General features: G+C 66.3%; 1 protein-coding gene across 2 annotated transcripts in view; it reads right to left on the bottom strand.

Annotated features, from left to right (window-relative positions):
* MAD1L1 (mitotic arrest deficient 1 like 1) overlaps window positions 1-15381 on the bottom strand; it is a 312783-nt gene that overhangs the window by 114872 nt on the left and 182530 nt on the right. For both annotated transcript variants that reach the window (XM_062179870.1, XM_062179871.1), the window contains exon 12: window positions 10855-10995. In XM_062179870.1, coding sequence (XP_062035854.1) covers window positions 10855-10995 — 141 coding nt within the window. The remainder of the gene's footprint in view (window positions 1-10854; window positions 10996-15381) is intronic.

The following is a 15381-nucleotide window of genomic DNA, read 5'->3' as shown; positions in this document are numbered from 1 at the left end:
GGTCACAGGGTAGGCGGTAGTCAGGCCACCTCAGCAGCTGGGGACAGCAAATGAACTCGGGACGCCTCCCCTGGACACGCCCAGATGCCACATGCTTTGCTGAACACCTGTGGGTCTCCTGTGTAGCACCGGGAGCCAGGAGGTGGCAGCCTGGATGCACACGGCTGAGGGGTGGGGTCGCGGTGCCTGGGAGCCACCCCAGGCCACGCCCAGCCGCGCACCGAGATCAAACCCCACCGTGGGTCTCCTGTGTAGCACCAGGAGCCAGGAGGTGGCAGCCTGGATGCACACAGCTGAGGGGTGGGGTCGCGGTGCCTGGGAGCCACCCCAGGCCACGCCCAGCCCCACACCCAGATCAAACCCCGCCGACGTCACTGGGCCATGAGGATGCCCCACACACCATGACAGTGAGAAGGCTGCTGAGCTGATCCTAGCAGCTGAGTGGCTCTGGCCTCAGAGCTGCCTACAAGCCCCAGCAACATGGCACCACGACGCCCCCTGTACCGGCTCAGAGGGACCGAGGGGAGGCCTCCAGGGACCAGGTGGATGTTGATGGTACGCCTGGTCCCTGGAGGCCGCCCTGCCCAGCGTTTCCCAGCAGCGACTCGGAAGAGCCAGGCAGCTTCCCAGAGTCTCACACAGCCCAGCCCGGAAGCAGCAAACATGACGAGGAGCACAGGGAGATTGGGAAGCCAGACCCGCTGGTGGGAGCCACTCTGGAGGACAAGCTATACCGGCCAGGGAGGCGGCCTGGCAGGGCCCCAGGGCAGCAGCAGCCCCCTAAGCAGCCACAGAGCCCAGCGCAGCAGTCTCCACACCTCAGAGCCACTGTCCGCTCAGCAAGGCCGTCGTGCACCTGGTGGACGGGGCCCAGTGCTGACGCAGCGCCGGGTGGACGGGGGCCCAGTGGTGACGCAGCGCCGGGTGGACGGGGGCCAGTGGTGACGCAGCACCGGGTGGATGGGGGCCCAGTGGTGACGCAGCGCCGGGTGGACGGGCCCCAGTGCTGACGCAGCACCGGGTGGATGGGGGCCCAGTGCTGACGCAGCGCCGGGTGGACGGGCCCCAGTGCTGACGCAGCGCCGGGTGGACGAGGCCCCAGTGGTGACGCAGCGCCGGGTGGACGGGGCCCCAGTGGTGACGCAGCGCCGGGTGGACGGGGCCCCAGTGGTGACGCAGCGCCGGGTGGACGGGGCCCCAGTGGTGACGCAGCGCCGGGTGGACGGGGCCCCAGTGGTGACGCAGCGCCGGGTGGACGGGGCCCCAGTGGTGACGCAGCGCCGGGTGGACGGGGGCCCAGTGGTGACGCAGCGCCGGGTGGACGGGGGCCCAGTGGTGACGCAGTGCCGGGTGGACAGGGGCCCAGTGCTGATGCAGTGCCCCTCCATGGGGGCAGGGCAGACACGGGGTGTGTGCAGGTCCCCCACCTGTCTGCGCACATGTGATCTGTGTGGCTGCTATACTTCCACAGGAGGGGCACATTTACAAAATAGCCCCTCACACTCTGCAGGGGCCAGCCCTGCTCCAGGAACAAAGAAGCTTACTGTCCCTGATGACGATGGACAACCAGCCAGGCGTCTCCTGGGACAGCCATGTGACCTCAGGGGACCCCAAGCCACACAGAGCTCTCAGGCCGTGCCCCAGCCAGCTCAGCAGAAGGGGGAACTCCCGGAGAGTGGAAGGACAGGGACGCCCGGGGCAGGGGGGAGGCGGAGAGGGCTTCCTCGGGGCAGGACGCACACAGGCTGGGCTCCTGCAGACGGCACGCGCAGGCACGGTGAGCAGCTGGGGAAGCACTCGGGGCCGCTGTGGACAAAGCACTCACCGGCAGGCTTCCTGGATAACAGCAGCAAACACACTTGACAGTGAGCGGGTGTGGTGGAGTGGCCGGAGCACGGCGCCTCTGCCAGGCGCGTGGCCATGGCCTCTCCACGGGATGGAAGAGCAGGCAGCCTGCAGACCTCACCCGGCCTTCAGCCACAAATGGGGCCAGAAAAACAAGGACATGCACAGTGTCCAGTGCTTGCTCCCTGGACAGGAAGTCGGGGTGCACGGGTCCAAGGGATGGCAGACCGTGTCTGCGAGCTCGGGGGAGGCAGGCGGGGCCCTCAGAGGGCAGGGGTTCCTGGGGTCCAGAAGCAGCTAGGGGTTCTTCTCAGGATGAGGGGGAAACCCACACGCTGCCAGTCATTGGGGGACAACCCCCAGACCATGAACCCCACACCCATGGACGAGGAGCAAGGTGTACTCACGGAGCTGGTGCTGCAAAGTAGCCACGGGACAGGCACAGGGGCCATCAGGGCTTCTCGGCCCGGCACGGCCTGCCCAACGTTTGGCTTCCAGCACTGTACACCCAACCTGAGCCTGCCTCTGTCCCCACTACCTGCCACGTCATCACAGGGTCTACTCAACGCCACTTAAAGCCCCCCATCCAGGGCCTCGGAGCCCACACAGCACCCAGGGCACCACACACAGCTGGAATGCACACCGCCGACCTCGCCACACAGAGCTCTCAGGCCTCCCCGCCAGGCCTGGCCCAGCGCTGGTACCTCCTAGGCGCCCACACCCTGAGAAGCGATGTGGTCACTGCATGGAGGCCACAGTCCCTGAGGGATCACCAGGGAGCCCTCTCCAGCACGAGCCGTGCACAGCCAGGGCCCTGCACGTGTGCAGAGGAGGCAGGCGGCTCAGTGCACGGCACACGGGTTCGGGCTGCCCATGGCTCACACCACATGGCACACGGCATCGGGCTGCCCACGACTCACACCACACGGCACACAGGTGCGGGCTGCCCACAGCTCACACCAAATGGCACACGGGTTCGGGCTGCCCATGGCTCTTACCACACACCACACGGCACACGGGTTCAGGCTGCCCACGGCTCATACCACATGGCACATGGGTTCGGGCTGCCCACGGCTCACACCACACGGCACATAGGTGCGGGCTGCCCACGGCTTACACCACATGGCAAACAGGTGCGGGCTGCCCACGGCTCACACCACATGGCACACAGGTGCGGGCTGCCCACGGCTCACACCGCACAGCACACAGCACACAGGTGCAGGCTGCCCATGGCTCACACCACATGGCACACGGGTTCGGGCTGCCCATGGCTCACACTGCATGGCACACGGGTTCGGGCTGCCCACGGCTCACACCACATGGCACACAGGTGCGGGCTGCCCACGGCTCACACCACATGGCACACGGGTTCGGGCTGCCCACGGCTCACACCACATGGCACACGGGTTCGGGCTGCCCACGGCTCACACCGCACAGCACACGGCACACAGGTGCGGGCTGCCCACGGCTCACACTGCATGGCACACGGGTGTGCAATGCCCACAGCTCACACCGTACAGCACACGGCACACAGGTGCGGGCTGCCCACAGCCAGGGCCTAACAAGGCTGTCCTCAAGCTGGGCACCTCTACAAACTCGGTTTCCTCAAACACGAAATACGGGGAGACAGGATCCTTCGCCATCTACAAGTCACATAGCTGTGACCTAGGAAGCTGTTCACAAAAGCAAAATGCAGCATCCAAGGTGGGCAGGGTCGGGCTGGTTTAAGACAGCAGCTGGGGCCAGTGCTGCTCCACTTCCAACCCAGCTCCCTGTTCACGTGCCTGGGAAAGCAGTGGAGGACGGCCCAAGTGTGGGGTCCCTGCACCCACATGGCCAGAGCTGGAGGTTAGGCCATCTGGGGAGTGAACCAGTGGATGTCTCTCCCTCTGTAAAATAAATCAATCTTAAAAAAAATAAGAAACACAGAACAGCAGCAGCTACCACGAGCTGTGAGGGCCACAGCAGGTCCCCTGGTCTCCGCAGCCCCAGGAGGGAGGTGTGTGCCTGTCACCTGCTTCACAGCGGAGCACAGCAGAACCACCCGGCTCCCTGGGGTGGGTTGGGGTGGCGCCATGCGGTCGGCAGCTCAGCCTCGTGAGAAGCCCTCTGGAGGCTGCGCAGGCAGTGGGCGGCGACCACAGGGTCCCAGCTCGGCTCCTGCATGGTCCCGCAGCAGCTCCCAGGTCTTCCCTTCTCCTGGAGCTCGGCATCTCATCCCTGGGCACTCAGGGGACGCAGGGCAGGAGCGGGAGGAGTGGGGACTCTGAAGGCCGTGCCCCAAGCCAGCAGCGGGTGGGGTGGGAGCTTCCAGCCCCAGCAGGAGGGGCTCTACTCCCAAGAGGCTTCCGAAGCTCCTAGGCCAGAGGACATGGGCGGGGCTGCCTACCACAGCCCCATGCAGCCTGCGAGGGTCATGGACGTGGCGCTCTGTCCTCCCCACAGCAGGGGCCCCGCTGGGCGACACTTCCCCTGCGCCAGAGACCCCCAGGCAATCATCGCCCCTGAGCCACGTTCCTGACGAGCTCAGCGGGTCCTGCCCCAGCTCCTGTGACCAGACGGCTGTAACTACAGGAGAGCCTGGGACAAAGCCATCCTGGTTGTAGGTGGACCCCACATCCTGACGAGGGCCAGGACGGAGGCAGGCTGGGGTGGTGCAGCTCCTGGGACGCCCTCATTTCAGACTTCCAGCCTGGGTCCCAGAGCACGGAGCCTGGCTGTTTCAAGGTCACTGGTAGCCAGGCCACTGCTTCAGGGCCCCACGGGCCACGGGCCAGGAGACAGCACAGCACAGAGACATGGGGCCCATGGAGGCAGGATGGCCCCATCCTCAGAACTCCCAGGGTGGCTCCTGACCCCCTGTCCTAGGACAGAGGGCTGTCACGGCACACATCCACCATGGCACACACACACCACCATGGGATGGCAGAGCTGGGCAGGACCTATGGGGACACAAACCACTCTCCCGTGGCACTGCTGAGCTACAGCGCCCACTGAGCAGGTGCCAGACCTTGGAGAAAAGTGGACGAGGGGATCTGGCTGAGCCACACCACCCAGTAGGTCACACTGGGCAGAGGGGCACTGCCATGCTGTGAAGGGCTGCGGGCAGCCAGGGCCAGACGAGGGCAGTGGGGCAGGCGTTAGCCTGTCCCAGACCCATCTGTCCCAGCTGGTGGCTCTGAGCAGTCAGCCCACCCAACATACATCCCACTTTGAACAGCGGCCCCTAAGCACCCACGTGGCTCTCAAGCATCAGGCCCTGGCCCCTGGGGCCTGAGCGGCGGCCCTCAGCCAAGAGCCGCTGCACAGGGCTGTGCTCGGAGGGCGAGGACCAGGCCGCCTTGGAGGGGCAGCCCTCACCCCTCACCCCTCACCCAGCTTGCGCGTGAAGGCAGTGTTCCTGCAGGGAAAGACAGGAGGGAGGGGACAGCCTGTGTCTGGCAGAGGAACATGGCCCAGGGCAATGGAGGGAGCTGAGGCAGCGGGCGGCTGGGGCTGGCACGGCCCTGCCCGGCTGCCCCCACACCCGCCTGTGCGCTGACTTCGGGAGGAGTCGTCACACAGCCGCTTCCTCCTGCTGCTTCCCTGAGACTTCCTGGCACAGCCAGGCTCCCTCCTAAGCAGAAAAAGCTGCGTCACGCCTCACGGCCCCCCCACCATCTCCCAGGCCCACGGGCATCTAGCTTCGGGCCCTGTGCACCCCAAGCGGGCAGAAGAGCACCCCTGTGAAACTCATACCCACAGCACCAAGGAGGGGCCAGGCCCTGGCGAGGGGACCCCAGACCCCACAGCCCAGCCTCTGCCGTCTCAGCCTGGGTGGCTACGGGCCGTGCAGCAGAGGGAAGGCGGCTGCCGCCCTGGGGGGGCCTCCACTGGGCCACCTCCCTCCTGAAGCCCAGGGGCAGCGAAAGCTGCAGGGACACAGGAAGCCGACGGGGGATGGTGAGGCCGGGGGATGCCAAGTGCGCCAGGCACCAGCCCCACACGACCCCGGGGGGAAAGGCAGGCCCTGTCAGAGCTGACACGGAAAGGAGAGCCAGTGACTCCCTGCCCAGCCTGGTTGTGACAAGTGAGACGGAAGAAGCAGCTCCCGCAGCCTGCGTGGCCATGGACGCGGCGCTCTGGTCCTCCCGACAGCAGGGCCCCGCTGGGACCTCATCTGAAGCCACGGCTGAGTTCAGGGCCAGGGCCTCCACTCTCCAGCAGGCAAACGCTGGCCGAGGCCACCGCCTGGGGCTGCCGTGAGAACCACACGAAGGAAGCGGTGTGCAGAGGCGGGCAGCACGGCCATGCTTCCTGCCGGGGCCACGCCAACACCGCCTCGTCCGGGCAGCCTGGGCTGCGACCCCCAGGCGGTGGCCTCTGTCCTCCCGCTCCAGGCGGAGCCCCGACAGGCCTGCCCGCGTGAAGTTCACGTCCCCCGGCCCACGTCTGGGCTGTCCGGCTCCTGTTCGCCCGGCCAAGACTCTTCAGTCTAGAGGCAGCTTCCCACCCCGTGTTTTCACTGCTTCTAGATTCCCCACGTTGTTTACTTTCTGCTTTGCAGAGCTGTCTCGGGCTCCGAGAAGGAGGTGGTGCAGACGTACGTGCCAGAGGAGGGGGAGGACAGCCCCAAGAGGGACAGCGGCACAGACGGCGCCGCCTGGGCCCCACGGCCGTGGTGGGCGGGGCGGAGCCGTGAGGTCCAGAACCCCACCGCAGAGCGCCACGCAGCCGGCAGCACCATAATCTGTTTTAATTAAATAAATTGGAAATACAAATCAGGCAGATATGTGGAACCAAGGTGGCAGAGCGCGCTTACAGCCCCGTGGAGACAGGATTCACGACAGGCGCTCCCAGCGTCTGCAGCCGCTTTATTAAACGGAATAAATAAAACCGCGCAAATGGCACAAACTTTGCCAGAGACAGGCTACTGGGACCCTCTCGGCTAATTCATCTCCAGTTAGTATCACTGAGATGTTCTTGCCAGAATCAAGACCTCCTCCATGTCAGGGGTGACTGGCGGAGGCTGACAGGAGGAAGAAAGCAGGGGTCCCAGAGGGGGCGGGGGTCTGTGCAAGCCCCCTGAGACCCCAGTCCCCCCAGTGCCCCACACACTCACAGGACAAGGTTAGAGCGGGAGTCACAGGGACAGCACAAAGAAGAGGCGACAGAGAACGCTGGGGCTGGGGCAGCGGCAGCGGCAGCGGCAGCGTGGGGGGCCTAGCTGACTGCGGGCCCCTCCCACACCCGCAGGATCACACCCAGGGCTGCAGAGCATCCTGCCCGGCCGCAGCGTGGCCCCTGGCTCACTCTGGGGCCTGGCCGAGGGACTCACGCTGCCACGCGCCCCACACGGTGCTGCGTCTCGGCCACAGGTGACGGACTGCTGGGGGGCTCCGGAGCTGGAGCGGAAGTGCTCTGTGAAGTTACATAACTTCCTGCCGCGCGTCAGCACGTGACACCCAACTAGCAAACCTGCGACAGGCGGCCTGAAGATGCCATGGAGGCTCGACGTGTGCAGAGTCCGACACACAGCATGACCGTGACACGACAGCAAAGGCACGCCGCCGCTCTGCACTGCAGGGCAAGGCCCCAGGGCTGGAGAGCTCAGCGCCACCCAGCAGGCCGCTCCAGCGGCTCCAGCTCCGGGACTCTGGAGGCCAGACCTGGGAAGGGGGCCGAGGCTCAGCACCCTGGGGGAGCCGTGAGGAGGGGGACACACAGGGGTAGAGGCGGCAGGGTCTGCACCTCGGCCTCCCTCTGCTCAAACAGCCTGGGCCCAGAGGCACAGTGCCTGCAGGTAGGGTACAGGCAGCATCCCCAGACAGACAGGAGCAGTCTGAGGTCAGAGGTCATCTGCCTGGGGCCTCCTCTCAGCGGGAAATGGGTTCAAAGCCAGGCGCCTCTCCGGCCTGTCCCCAGGAAAGCTCAGGCTAGCGCAGGAAGGGATCAGGACCTGGACCCCGGCCCAGCTGGGCCTCGGCTGTGGGTTCAAGTCGTGCAGCCGTCCTCAGCTGCCAGGACTGTGCTGTACTGTCCTAGGAACCCCCGTCCTGCCCTGCCCAGCGCTCAGCCTGCTCCCCACCTGTGAGGAGGAACCACAGCGTTTGGGGGGCCCCTGTGGCCCCATGACAGCCAAGAACAGCCACTGGCTGGCCAGAAGCCAGGACCCAGGGAAGAAGTGGGCCTGGCGGAGGGGAGCGGGGCCGCGGGAGGGGCCCTACACCCTGCCCGGAGCCCACAGTGCTCTGGGTTTCCCCCTGACTAGGGGCAACCCCGGGCCTGGGGAGAAGGGACCCTGAGGCCTGGGGTGGCCACATCCCCCTACCCCGTGCTTGTCCCAGGGCGGCCTGACAGTGTGAGGGGCACAGCCTTGCTCACCTGCCCAACGCTGTGGGGCCCCCAGCAGGGGCTCGCTCCCTCGGGCAGGCACCGGGGCCCGTGGTCCTGAGGGTCACCCCGGCTCCTCCTTCCTGCCCTTCCGAGGGTGGAGCACACCTCCAGTGAGTGAGTGACAGCAGAGCCTCCAACCCCTCCGTCCCCCTTGGACCCCAGCTGGGAGCAGCAGCAGCACCCAGGGGCATGGGTCCTGGCACAGCTCGGTCAGCGGGTCAGAGACTGGCTGCCGGGGTGTCCCTACTCCAGCTCACACAGGATGGGGCCTTGGAGCCAGGGCGCCCTCTGCAGGGGAAGGGAGGGGCTCTCAGGGCAGCCCCACCCTGCCCACCCCAGGCTGGCCTTCCCTGGGCCCGGGAGCAGGCCGGGGGCTTGCCTGCTGCCATCTGGTGGAGGCAGGTTCACAGGTTCCTGGCCCCAGTGCACACAGGCGTTTCTCTGGCAGGACCACTCTGGCTGAGGGTGGTCACCACGGCCGCTCCCAAAGGGCGGCGCGCAGTCCTGCCTCCCCGGGGGCGGGGGGAGGGCTCCTGTCAGAGGCAAAGGGGAGCCTGCCCCACGGAGACAGCAGGCTCAGAGCGCCCTGCCTGAGACAGGACTCCAGGTCTGCACTGTGCAGGACATCAGGGTCACCTCGCACATCCACAGACTCCAGGGGCAGGGTGGAAAGGCCGGGCCTCGACTCCAGCAGCCAAAGCCGGGCAGCGCCGTGGTCCAGGGAGGGCACAGGTTGAGCGTCTCTACCCTAACACCAGCCAGGGTTAGGGCGGCTTGAGACAGGGAGGGCTCAGGGCAGTGGCTCAGTCCCAACCCTGCACCCGGATTGACCATGTAAACCAAGTGACATGGGAGGAGGTCAGCTGTAGTGACAGCGACTGTCCCTACACCAGTTGGGCCTCCAAGCCCGTGTCTCCTGCAACCCTAGGAGGTGGACAAAGGGAACAATCTGTCAGTACGCAGTCCTCCAGGGAGAGGGACTGGGGCAAGGGCTCCCCGAGGCCACCTCGCGTTGGCTGAGGTCTGCAAGGCCCCAACACAGCGACCGTCCGGCCTGGGCTCCAACGCTGACAGCCTGTGATCGCCAGGACACACGGGCGCAGGGCATACGGCACTGTTGAGCCCGGCTGGGGGGCTTGCAGCAAGCTGGGCCTGAGCACCAGGTGCACCAGCCCGGGCACTCCCTCGCTGTAAACGTGCCGGGGACAACGGGAGGCGTCACGGAGCCTTCCCCACCAACCCCTCGTCAGCGTTTCCCGTGCAGCAGATGCGCTACAACAAAACGGTCGCGAACGCACTACACTGGCGGTGGTTTCGCCCAGTGCAGTTGGAGATAGCACCTCGCGTCGGCACTCACTGGCCACGGCTAGGGAAGCAGCAAGACAGCACTGTGTGGCCAGCAGCAGGTCCAGCGGTCAGGACTTGAGGGCCCCTCACTCCTGGGCGCCGCTCTTGCAATGCGAGCAGCCTGCCTTTCTGGTCCAGAGCTCAGCTCCGAGGGGCAGAGGTGCTGAGTGACGCTGCCGCCAGCTGGGCAGGGACCGTGGTCACACTGTGCACCCGGCTGAGTGCATCTCCACCTCCAGCATGGCGGCCAGGCATGGCCACTGAGCATGGAGACCAAACGGCCGAGGGCTGCGGTCCCAGCAGCTGCAGCCTCAGGCCCAGGCCAGCAGTGCAGGGCCCACAGCCAGGCTGCAGGCTACAGATCTGTGCTCAAAATCTAGTGCCACCCCGTGCCAGCCCGTGACTGGGCCTCGGTCTCCACGCCGGCACAGTGGTGACGAGAGCAGCACCTGCGTCTGAACCACGGTGAGAACTGGATCGAACGACGCCATCAAGAGCTTGGACAGCCGACCAGCGGGGTGGTGCCCGCGGTGGCCACTTCCCTGCCTCACTCCCAGGCAGCAGAAGGGCTGTGCCGCCCCTAAAGAGCCGGCTTCAGAGCAAACACCAGTCCTGCAGCCTCTGGGCTGGGAACGGTTTGCGGGAACCTCTGGCCCGGGCGAGCACGGAGCGGCCTCAGGCTCCCAGGGCCTGCACAGCTCCAGCTGCTCTCTCAGTGAGCGGCTAAGAGCTGGAAGCCCTGGTGGCCCTGGGGCATCAGGGAGGAGAGGCAGAGTGACATCAGAGGGCTCTAAGGCGTGGTCAGCACAGCCACTGACAGCCCAGAAGGCCCAAAACGCCACGGAGCCAGTGGCTCAAACTCCTCTCCAAAACTGAAGCCGTTCGCCATCGCGCTTAGGCCTCACCCAGGATGCCGCAGTGGGCAAGGGCAGGAGAGGAGAAGCCAGGCCTCAGCCTGTCCCCCGCCTGGACGACAGGTACAGGGCCGAGGCACCTGCCCAGGTGCAGGAAGGCCTCGGGCAAAGCTGCCAGCACCGTGAGACCACGGCCCAGGGCCTCCCATGGCCGCCGGAGACCAGCTCTGTCCAGTGGAGGCTGCTGCTCACCCAGCACTGTCACAGGCGTGTCACCTGCCTGCTGCCTGAAGGGCCTCAGGGACCCCAATCAGCCGAGCAGCTTGCAGCGAACTGCCCGGGACCCCCGGCACAGCAGACAGATGGCATCACACACCATCACAACCCACGGGCCCCAAGGTCACCGGGGCAGCCCCGCGCAGTGCAGGCCCACCTCCATGTCTGCGCTGTGCGCCAGCACCTTCTGCACCATGTCCTCGGCCTCACGCATGCGGCGGGTCAGCTGGGGCGAGTATTCGGCCTGCGTCAGCTCGCTGTCGTAGGACCCCAGGATGGCACGCATGCCGTCTCGTTCCTGTGGGCAGAGAACACAGTAAGTCGGGGAGGGTGGCGTGGAGATGCAGCAGGGGCACCTGGGGGCCTCCCAGGACCCTCCAAAGCCCTGCCTCGGGTGCATACTCAGCAGTCAACACAGCCACCCACAGGAGGGGCACAGGTGCTCGGGGGTCCCTGACCAAGCACGGCTGGGCCCAGTGGTCCCCGTGCCCACTGTCTGAGCCAGGCCTGGGCTGCAGCAGGTGTGCGAGGCCCAACAACAGCACACACGGGGTGCCCAGCCCTGCACTTCTCTGGGTCCCAACCGGGCCAGGCCCAGGAGAACAAGATCAGGCTCTGGAGAGGACAAGGCTCTGAATGTGGCCTCTGGCTAGGAGCGCTCAGGCCGCACGGGCAGGCACATCCCGCGGGGGAGGGGAGCCCACCACGCTGGCCCTGCCCGCCGCTCTCCCTGTGCGCAGTTCTGGTCTCGGTGAGCATCTTGTTCCCCCACACAGCTCACGGTGCTGGAGCCCGAAGGGCGCCACCAGTCACGCCCACCCCATGCCTGCCTTCCTCAAGAGAACAGGGCGTCTCGGGGAGCGGTGGGGTGGGCTTCCTGGCAGGGTCACAAGGCCCGGGAGCCACTCGCGCAGCACTGAGGACACTGGACAGACCCACCGAGGTCACCCGAGGGGCCGGGCGTGACCCTGAGGGGAGACGTCCTCCGCCACCGGCAGCAGAGGCCAGCCAGGGAGCAGCCACAGAGGCAGACGGGGGCGTCCCCAGGGGCTGCCTGCTGCCACCTCCCTGCCCCAGACTAGGGGTCCCAGAAATAGGCCTGAAGCTGCAGGGCTGAGGATCCTTAGGGTCCCAGACGCAGAACCTGGATGGAACCTTCACCTCAAAGCCAAGGCCAGGCCAGGCCACTCCCCTACCTGCTGGCATCTGTCGAGCTCTCTGTGACCGCACGATGAGACAAAGACAGGGGACACCTCTGTGAGCCCAGGGAGCTTCCCCACCCCAGGTCTGCGCCGTGGACATGGAGTCACAGGGGACCGCCACCCTGACACATGACCACCTGGGGTCTGTACAGTGGATGTGAGGTCACAGGGACCCCCACCCCCACATGTGACCAGGCAGGGGCTGTGCCGTGGACACAGGGTCACAGGGACCCCCCACCCTGACATGTGACCACTCAGAGTCTGTGCCGAGGACATGGAGTCACAGGGGACCGCCACCCTGACACATGACCACCTGGGGTCTGTACAGTGGATGTGAGGTCACAGGGACCCCCACCCCCACATGTGACCACTCAGAGTCTGTGCCGAGGACATGGAGTCACAGGGGACCGCCACCCTGACATGTGACCACCTGGGGTCTGTACAGTGGATGTGAGGTCACAGGGACCCCCACCCCCACACGTGACCACCCAGGGGCTGTGCCATGGACACAGGGTTACAGGGAGCTCCCCCCAAACTGTGAGCACCCAGGGTCTGTGCTGTGGACACGGGGTCACAGGGAGCTTCCACCCCATACGTGAGCACCCAGGGTCTGTGCTGTGGACACGGGGTCATAGGGAGCTTCCCCCCACCCCCATACGTGAGCACCCAGGGTCTGTGCTGTGGACACGGGTCACAGGGAGCTTCCCCCCACCCCCATACGTGGGCACCCAGGGTCTGTGCTGTGGACACGGGGTCATAGGGAGCTTCCCCCCACCCCCATACGTGAGCACCCAGGGTCTGTGCTGTGGACACGGGGTCACAGGGAGCTTCCCCCCACCCCCATACGTGAGCACCCAGGGTCTGTGCTGTGGACACGGGGTCATAGGGAGCTTCCCCCCACCCCCATACGTGGGCACCCAGGGTCTGTGCTGTGGACACGGGGTCATAGGGAGCTTCCCCCCACCCCCATACGTGAGCACCCAGGGTCTGTGCTGTGGACACGGGGTCACAGGGAGCTTCCCCCCCCCCCATACGTGAGCACCCAGGGTCTGTGCTGTGGACACGGGGTCACAGGGAGCTTCCCCCCACCCCCATACGTGAGCACCCAGGGTCCGTGCTGTGGACACGGGTCACAGGGAGCTTCCCCCCACCCCCATACGTGAGCACCCAGGGTCTATGCTGTGGACACGGGGTCATAGGGAGCTTCCCCCACCCCCATACGTGGGCACCCAGGGTCTGTGCTGTGGACACGGGGTCACAGGGAGCTTCCCCCCCCCAACTGTGAGCACCCAGGGTCTGTGCTGTGGACACGGGGTCATAGGGAGCTTCCCCCCATACGTGGGCACCGAGGGTCTGTGCTGTCGACACGGGGTCACAGGGAGCTTCCCCCTCACCCCCATACGTGAGCACCCAGGGTCTGTGCTGTGGACACGGGGTCACAGGGAGCTCCCCCCCACCCCCATACGTGAGCACCCAGGGTCTGTGCTGTGGACACGGGGTCACAGGGAGCTTCCCCCCCACCCCCATACGTGAGCACCCAGGGTCTGTGCTGTGGACACGGGGTCATAGGGAGCTCCCCCCCCATACGTGAGCACCCAGGGTCTGTGCTGTGGACACGGGGTCACAGGGAGCTTCCCCCCACCCCCATACGTGAGCACCCAGGGTCTGTGCTGTGGACACGGGGTCATAGGGAGCTTCCCCCACCCCCATACGTGGGCACCCAGGGTCTGTGCTGTGGACACGGGGTCACAGGGAGCTTCCCCCCCCCAACTGTGAGCACCCAGGGTCTGTGCTGTGGACACGGGGTCACAGGGAGCTCCCCCCCCCAACTGTGAGCACCCAGGGTCTGTGCTGTGGACACGGGGTCACAGGGAGCTCCCCCCCCCATACGTGAGCACCCAGGGTCTGTGCTGTGGACACGGGGTCACAGGGAGCTCTCCCCCCCCAACTGTGAGCACCCAGGGTCTGTGCTGTGGACACGGGGTCACAGGAAGCTCCCCCCCCAACTGTGAGCACCCAGGGTCTGTGCTGTGGACACGGGGTCACAGGGAGCTCCCCCCCCCATACGTGAGCACCCAGGGTCTGTGCTGTGGACACGGGGTCACAGGGAGCTTCCCCCCCACCCCCATACGTGAGCACCCAGGGTCTGTGCTGTGGACACGGGGTCACAGGGAGCTTCCCCCCCCCCATACGTGAGCACCCAGGGTCTGTGCTGTGGACACGGGGTCATAGGGAGCTCCCCCCCATACGTGAGCACCCAGGGTCTGTGCTGTGGACACGGGGTCACAGGGAGCTTCCCCCCCCCCCATACGTGAGCACCCAGGGTCTGTGCTGTGGACACGGGGTCATAGGGAGCTCCCCCCCCACCCCCATACGTGAGCACCCAGGGTCTGTGCTGTGGACACGGGGTCACAGGGAGCTCCCCCCCCCATACGTGAGCACCCAGGGTCTGTGCTGTGGACACGGGGTCATAGGGAGCTCCCCCCCCATACGTGAGCACCCAGGGTCTGTGCTGTGGACACGGGGTCACAGGGAGCTTCCCCCCCACCCCCATACGTGAGCACCCAGGGTCTGTGCTGTGGACACGGGGTCATAGGGAGCTCCCACCCCATACGTGAGCACCCAGGGTCTGTGCTGTGGACACGGGGTCACAGGGAGCTTCCCCCCACCCCCATACGTGAGCACCCAGGGTCTGTGCTGTGGACAAGGGGTCACAGGGAGCTCCCCCCCACCCCCATACGTGAGCACCCAGGGTCTGTGCTGTGGACACGGGGTCACAGGGAGCTTCCCCCCCACCCCCATACGTGAGCACCCAGGGTCTGTGCTGTGGACACGGGGTCACAGGAAGCTCCCCCCCCATACGTGAGCACCCAGGGTCTGTGCTGTGGACACGGGGTCATAGGGAGCTCCCCCCCCCATACGTGAGCACCCAGGGTCTGTGCTGTGGACACGGGGTCACAGGGAGCTTCCCCCCCACCCCCATACATGAGCACCCAGGGTCTGTGCTGTGGACACGGGGTCACAGGGAGCTCCCCCCCCCATACGTGAGCACCCAGGGTCTGTGCTGTGGACACGGGGTCATAGGGAGCTCCCCCCCCATACGTGAGCACCCAGGGTCTGTGCTGTGGACACGGGGTCACAGGGAGCTTCCCCCCCACCCCCATACGTGAGCACCCAGGGTCTGTGCTGTGGACACGGGGTCACAGGGAGCTTCCCCCCCCCCCATACGTGAGCACCCAGGGTCTGTGCTGTGGACACGGGGTCATAGGGAGCTCCCCCCCATACGTGAGCACCCAGGGTCTGTGCTGTGGACACGGGGTCACAGGGAGCTTCCCCCCCCCCATACGTGAGCACCCAGGGTCTGTGCTGTGGACACGGGGTCATAGGGAGCTCCCCCCCCACCCCCATACGTGAGCACCCAGGGTCTGTGCTGTGGACACGGGGTCACAGGGAGCTCCCCCCCCATACGTGAGCACCCAGGG

The sequence above is a fragment of the Lepus europaeus genome, chromosome 21 (assembly GCF_033115175.1).
Source record: "Lepus europaeus isolate LE1 chromosome 21, mLepTim1.pri, whole genome shotgun sequence".
NCBI classification, from domain to species: domain Eukaryota; kingdom Metazoa; phylum Chordata; class Mammalia; order Lagomorpha; family Leporidae; genus Lepus; species Lepus europaeus.
This window is presented reverse-complemented; position numbering and strand designations above follow the sequence as displayed.